General features: G+C 36.5%; 1 protein-coding gene across 2 annotated transcripts in view; it reads left to right on the top strand.

Moving 5' to 3' along the window:
* The window catches only part of Acat1 (Acetyl-CoA acetyltransferase 1), a 7,532-nt gene extending 1,372 nt beyond the window's left edge, over positions 1 to 6,160 (top strand). The window contains exons 3-12 of one of the 2 annotated variants that reach the window (XM_086546913.1): positions 529 to 625; positions 888 to 995; positions 1,711 to 1,866; positions 2,202 to 2,316; positions 2,617 to 2,792; positions 3,030 to 3,218; positions 3,483 to 3,640; positions 4,286 to 4,402; positions 5,325 to 5,406; positions 5,756 to 6,160. In XM_086546913.1, coding sequence (XP_086403039.1) covers positions 529 to 625; positions 888 to 995; positions 1,711 to 1,866; positions 2,202 to 2,316; positions 2,617 to 2,792; positions 3,030 to 3,218; positions 3,483 to 3,640; positions 4,286 to 4,402; positions 5,325 to 5,406; positions 5,756 to 5,944 — 1,387 coding nt within the window. In that variant the 3' untranslated portion in view covers positions 5,945 to 6,160. The remainder of the gene's footprint in view (positions 1 to 528; positions 626 to 887; positions 996 to 1,710; positions 1,867 to 2,201; positions 2,317 to 2,616; positions 2,793 to 3,029; positions 3,219 to 3,482; positions 3,641 to 4,285; positions 4,403 to 5,324; positions 5,407 to 5,755) is intronic. The other variant, XM_086546912.1, reaches the window with a different exon arrangement.
* The last annotated feature ends 1,340 nt before the right edge of the window (positions 6,161 to 7,500 follow it).

The following is a 7,500-nucleotide window of genomic DNA, read 5'->3' as shown; positions in this document are numbered from 1 at the left end:
AAAAAAAAGAAAATTACCATTTGCAATTTAATTTTTGTTTAATATATATATGTATATGTATATGTATATGTATATGTATATGTATATGTATATGTATATGTATATGTATATGTATATGTATATGTATATGTATATGTATATGTATATTTATATATATCATAATAAAAATTCCTTTTTTAAATTTGTTATTTATTTTCAACTATTTGGTGTATGAATTATAGATAGATATAAAAAAAATAATGATACATATTATGGTTATTGCAAGTTAGAAATCTACACAGGTGGTACATATGGCAGTTAACATGTGAATCTCATAATTCCCCAGCTATACTGTTAAATTCTATTCCTTAACCCATTGGTCGCGGTATTAAAAAAAGGTCTGTGCAGTAGGATGGCTGTTTTATATGGCTGGCATGATGCCATCCGCGTCTATGACCGACTCTGCCTTTGCAGCAAATCATGCCATCTGCTGCTAATGGGTTAACCGCTTCTTAAGTATGGCTTCAATATAAGAATATTTGCTTGTAGATCAGCACTGGCATCGCTTGGGGCACCAGCGCTTGGAACAGTCGCTATTAAGGCTGCCGTAGAGAGAGCAGGGGTGGACCCTAAGGCTGTGCAGGAGGTAAGGAGGTTGAACGTTCAAAGTAGCAGCTTCAGTAGGTGCTACACACACACACACACACACACACACACACACACACACACACACACACACACACACACACACACACACACACACACACACACACACACACAATAGGAAACTTTTTTTTTTTTTTTTATGGATATTATACTTTGTATCATGAAACAATGTAATTTTTTTTATATGTAGAGTATGCAACATATGAAATACTCATGTTTGTTTTTTTTCCTCCCCTCATAAGGTATACATGGGCAACGTATGCCAAGCTGGAGCAAAGCAGGCACCCACACGACAGGCGGCACTCTTTGCTGGCCTCGACAAGGGCACTCCCTGTACCACCGTCAACAAGGTGAGAATACCTGATGTATTGGTGCCGTCAGAAGAGGGCTATAGAGGAGTAGAAACTCTTATGATGGATTTATCTGTGTTCTGACTTGATTCGTTGTCCGACTGTTGTCCGGGATGGGATGGTTTGCGTATCCGAATTTGATGGGATTGAACAATTCAACTCTGAATTATGTGATTAAAAAGATATAAAGGTTTCTCTCAAAATGTGAAAAGGTTGGATCTCTCAGAAATCAATGGTAAAGTGATTGATCATTTACAGATTGCATTAGTGATTGATCATTTACAGATTGCATTATAATGTGGTTTTCTTGGGGATATGTTTCTAGACACTCAAAAGGAAGAAAAAATTAATAGCACTAGAATGTAGTCCCTTTTTTATGACTTTGATATTTGTTGAATAACCCCAACATTTAGAAGGCAAAAGACATCTTTTCCTCTGTATTTCAATGTACGCGTCTTCTTATATAGGGCTGTTTCTTAAAACTGTTTTTTCAACTTCATTATTGTCTTTCCAGATGTTTTACTTGTTCCTTTGAACCACTGATTATGGTATATTGTATTACTCTTCTAAATATATATTTTAATCAAGAAACCATGTATGGTATTATATTATATACATTAGAACACTGATCGACACTACCTGAATAAAGCTAATTAGTAAGGAAATAGTCATTGTTTTTTCACATTTATTTATTTTTTCCAATCTCTCTCTCCAGGTCTGTGCATCAGGAATGAAGTCCATAATGATGGCGTCACAGTCTCTCATGTGCGGGTCGCAGGAAGTCATGGTGGCCGGGGGTATGGAGAGCATGTCAAATGTCCCGTACTACATGATGCGAGGAGACTCACCCTATGGAGGAGTCAAACTTCATGTAAGTGTGTGTGTGTGTGTGTTCATATGCGTGTTCATGTTTATGTGTATGTGTAGATACTGGGAGGATCTTTATGATGATTATTATTATTGTTATTGTTGTTTTTATTCTGGCTTTGTCATTCTATTTCTCCCATATATATACATATATTTAAAATAATGGTGTTGATAAATTTGATTTTTTTTTTTTTTTTTTTTAATCTTACAAGAAAAAATGATTGTTGTCTATCCTTGCTCATTTACTATAACAGTATTATTATTATATCTAAACAAAACTTGTTATTGTGCCACCAGACTTAAATATCCCTAGTCTGACGATAACCACCTATCTTCCAGGATGGCATCGTGTATGACGGTCTCACAGATGTCTATAACAAATTCCACATGGGCAACTGCGGGGAGAACACGGCCAAGAAGCTGAACATATCCCGTGATGAACAAGATGAGTATGGTGCGTTTGCCTGTTTGTTCTGTTTATATACGCAATTTTTTTCATTCTTCTTCTTTATTATTATCATTACTAAGCAATTATTGATGTTGAGAAAGTCTTCAAAAGTGATTGATGATAATTATGATAAGGATGATGATTATTAATCTTTCTGTCACTCTTTCATCGTTACTTTTATTTTTTTTATCATCGTTCTTATGATCATTAAAAGAAATATATAACAATGCTTATTATTACCATAATCAGCTTCGACACGTAGGATGTAGGCCATGTTTCACAGCCAAAGTGATGACAAACCCACAGGTATTCAGAGCTACAAGCGAGCAGCGGAAGCGTGGGCGAGTGGGGCCATCAGAGACGAGATTGTGGAGGTCACGATCCCGGGCAAGCGAGGGAAACCGGATATCGTTTTCCAGGAAGACGAGGAGTACAAGAAGGTCAACTTCGATAAGTTTAAGAAACTCGCCACTGTTTTTCAGGTGAGTTTTTTCTTTTTTTTGTGTGTGTTTGTATGGGGCATAGATATTCTTGCAACTCTTTGAATTTAAATCCTTTAATGCAAGAAACGAAAGGAAAATTCTGCAGTGAATTTTGAGGATTTACACAATCTTGTCAATATTTTCTTACAACTGTTATTATGAGATATGACGATGCCTTCCATTTAAAGATGATTTGGTGCAGTTCAAAGCAAATGAGCAGAGGATATGATCTTTCAGCGTGAGGGAGGCACAGTGACTGCGGGCAATGCATCCACCCTGAATGATGGAGCAGCTGCATGTCTGTTGATGACCGCCAGAGCTGCAGCTCAACACGGCGTGAAGCCTATTGCGCGTGTTGTGGGATTCTGTGATGCTGCCACTGACCCCATCGACTTCCCAATTGCCCCAGCCCTTGCAACGCCAAAGGTTCGTGTAAAATACTTAGGGTTGCTTTTAGCAAGCAGAAGTCTTCTTCAAGGTCTGTTGACTTATTATGATGAAATTGTAGGTAATTTGTCGGTGGATTAAGCAACATGATTCAATTATTATTAAAGTGATGATAATTGTGTTGCAGAATAAGTTGCAACTATTGAAGTAAAGTAACATATATATATTACTTTTACATTTCTACCTCCTACGCTCTTGGCAAGGAGATGGCCATCATTCAGAGTCGCATCTCATTCCTTTCAGCTGTTGGAAATGACTGGCGTGAAGTCAGATGACGTGGCCATGTGGGAAGTCAACGAAGCCTTCTCCGTGGTGGTTTTGGCCAACATCAAAATGTGTGACCTTGACCCATCCAAGGTCAACATCCATGGAGGAGCTGTCTCGCTAGGTCATCCCATTGGGTGAGTTTGTTTATTTGGATACCAGTTTTTTTTTTTCGTCTTGTCTTTTCTTGCTCTATGTTGGGAAGGGGGTCTTTTTCTTGTTGTTTCTTTCTTGTAGTTTATATTGTATTGTGCATTAGTTTCTTTGTGATTTAGGACTTGCTTTCTCGGATTTATTTTAATCTCTCTTTATGTTTTCTGTTTTTATTTCTCTGAAATCTTGACTGTCCTCATTTGCTTCATAATAGATAGATTCAACCAAACATTTGGATAGAATACAGTTTTTACCCTATAATGGAGGTTTTGTTTGTTTTGATTAAATGCTTCTTCTCTTTTCGCTAATATATCTATATATCTATGTATCTATATCTATATATCTATATCTATATATCTATATATCTATATCTATATCTATATCTATATCTATATCTATATGTATATCTATATGTATATCTATATGTATATGTATATGTATATGTATATAAATAGATAGTTTTATTTATAGATAATGTACTTATATTAGTATTTATTCTAGCAATTTTTTACTTTAAATGCATAATCCAGTAGAACGTGAAAGCAACTTCCTTGTCATTACACCTATTCCGTGGCAACTTCTCTGCTGATACAATTAACCCATTATCCAATTCTGCACTCCCATCCCAGCATGTCCGGAGCGCGTATCGTCGTTCACCTGGCACACGCTCTGAAGCCGGGCCAGAAGGGCGTGGCTTCAATTTGCAACGGTGGCGGAGGAGCATCGGCCATCATGATCGAGAAGCTGTAAGTGTGTCTGTCGTGGGACTTCTCTGAATGATCATGACTCTATGTTGCAATAAAAAACCCTGGGGGCAATTTTTGAATTTCTGAATGAATGAAGATAAGGCGTAGGCAGCTAGCTAGCTGATGGCTGTCGAAATTAATTTTACAATTATTGTAAAGACTTGTGATGATCAGATCTTGAGTAGATGTTAATTTGTAGCTGTAAGTGAATTAATATCTTAGATGTAAATAGATTTGTATTATGAACAATTCATTTGGGGACGATCATCATGACCCATTTGTTGTGTGTGTTTAATAAATCAGGGAAAGTAAATATTGATTTTAAGGATAGAGAGATGTAATAAAATTATTTTCTATAAAGTGAATTTGATTAACCTTTATGTTTATGCCATGTTTAGTAACTTGTTCTAGCACTTATGATATTGAACATGTTTTTTTTTTTGTAAGATATTTTAATGAAAAGACCATGAAAAGAGAGAGTGAAGAAAAAGTAGAAAGAGAGAGAGAAAATACATATAAAGAAAACAAATACATATAACAATTTGTTTTGAGAGTAGGCAGGATTATTGTCCAGCCACAAAGGAAACTGTTACACCACCAACTTTTAATATTCTTAAATTTTGTATATATTCAATTTATAATTATCTAGAGCAGTGATTCCCAATCCTTTTATCACTGTAGATTCCACTTATTTCAATCCAATTTGAAGGTGTCCCTTGGTAATTTTATTAACTCCATGTAAATGAGTATGCAGTTTAGTAAGAATGTTTATATTCAGCAGGTTTATTATGAGTAGTTTTACATTTTCCACTGAAGCCTCTGTTCTACCTTTGGGGTTTACTGTTTGGGAACCACTGTCCTAGAGCACAGAATTGAACCCATTATGAAAATGCTGAAAAGAGAAAACTTGAATCTCAAACAGGCACCATCCCAAAACCTCAAGTAAGCCAACTGTGACCCTCTTTACGAAGAATCCATGTCCCCTATGTGAAGTGGCACTTGAGGTAAGTCGGCATTCGGTGGCATAGTTGATTTGGATTAGTTTACAAAGGTTGTTAACAGACACATCCATGCACTTATATACAAACATGTACTTGCACTATCACATTCTCCCTCACTACAAACACGCACTTGCACTATCACATTCTAATTTGCTTTATCATGAATATAGATACACAGGCTAGCATTCATAGGCAAACGTACAATTACCTCCCCACCATACATGCACAGGATCATATTCATAGACAAATTCCAAGTTTGCTTTCAATATTTGTGTGATTATTGCAATAAATCATTATAGCAAATCTTCCATGTTTTGAGTAAAAAATTCAAGTATTGTTTTTCTCTTTGCAGGTTTTAGAACCACTAAGAGACCAGTTTAATCTTGTTGAGGTGGACATCACCGAGCCAGGCAATGAAAAGTGGTTCAATTTATATCAGTATGAAATCCCCGTGTTTCACTTTGAGGGTCAGTTCTTGATGAAGCACAGAGCAAATTATAACTTGCTGCAGCAAAAAATTCTTGAATTTCAAGAAAGTTAACACTAATTTAATTATTTATTTATGTAAAATATGTAGATATTGTTTTGCCATAGAAGAAAGAGACAGTATTCCTGTCTTTCTTTCTTCAGCAATACAAGTGAGAGTGAGAGAACAAGAGTGTGTGAGAATGAGTGAGAGAAAGTGTGAGGAGGAGAAAGAGAGAAAGAGATGGGTAGGAGAAAAAAGAGTGAAAGTTATTCTACTAATTCCCCTGAGAGTTAATTTTTTTTTTTTTATATTATATAAAAAGAAGTGAACATACCCAGTGTATAAAGGTGAACAGGTTATAATAGTGTATCATTATCCATTACCCAGTTAGCCTTATGCTTTTATCAACAGACTAGATATTCTTTGAGATATTGAAATGTGTAAAGTTTGTCGAGACCATAGGTGACCAGTGCATGGTCTGGATTCTCAGAACATTCTATTTTATTATTTGCTGATGTTTCAACTGTAGACCCATTCTGCAACAGACAAATTCATAAAAAAGTATGCTTTCTTGAGACTAAATTTAATGTGGGTCACGACATATACTTTTGCTTTCGGTCGATTAACCCATCCCCGACGGGGGAATTCTAGCCTTGAATGTCCAAATGCCGGGGCGTTCGAATTATTAGGCCTAAATCAATTGAATGGCTGGCACAATACTGTGCCGCCCGGCCACTGGACTTTTGAATGCGCGGTACACATGCTGTACCACCCGTCCTGTGTGGGTTAACCAGTGACAGTCCGAGATGCAACTATTTCGTATTTTTGTATTTTGGAAAGTATTTTCTGGTATTTTACCAAGTCGATTTTGTTTGTATATCTTTTTCACTAACTTTTGCCATGATCAGATGAAAAAATTTACAAGACTAATTGCAAGTACAGTCAGTCTTGATTAGCAAATAATTTTTGTGGTGGTAAACTTTATACTCTCATCCTGAATACAAATGTGTTAACCCACACAGGACGGATGGTACAGCATGTGTACCGCGCATTCAAAAGCCCAGTTGCCGGGCGGCACAGTATTGTGCCAGCCATTCAATTGATTTAGGCCTAATAATTCGAACGCCCCAGCATTTGGACATTCAAGGCTAGAATTCCCCCGTCGGGAATGGGTTAAAGATACAATTTAAAATGGCTTTGCATACTTTCAAAAATACTGGAATTAGGAATTTAAATGGAATATAATTCAACAACCATTTGGCATGAATTGATATTCTCCCCCCTCCCCCCCAAGAAGAAGAAAAAGAAAAAAAAAAAAAAATTATAAGGTCTTAAGTCGCCTCCACATCCTTCATCTGCACTTTAGAGCAAGAGTTCAGCGACTTGCTGTGAGCCATCACTCTATAAAGATAGTGCTTGCTGGAGACTGTGGATGAGTGCCATGCAAGGCTCTCTCTCCTACTGGTGGTAGAAGAAAGTGGTGCCATCAAAGATTTGGATGTTAGGTGAAACCCATTTGCCTATTACAACAATTGCAGTAATTATGACTGCAATTGTCATCACTTACTCATTGCTCGTAGCACAATAAAATAATACATTGATCCAAAATCCCCAAATGTAATTCGTTG

Source organism: Penaeus japonicus, unplaced genomic scaffold (genome assembly GCF_977035675.1).
Source record: "Penaeus japonicus unplaced genomic scaffold, GWHDUDI00000001_assembly GWHDUDI00000018, whole genome shotgun sequence".
NCBI lineage: Eukaryota > Metazoa > Arthropoda > Malacostraca > Decapoda > Penaeidae > Penaeus > Penaeus japonicus.
This window is presented reverse-complemented; position numbering and strand designations above follow the sequence as displayed.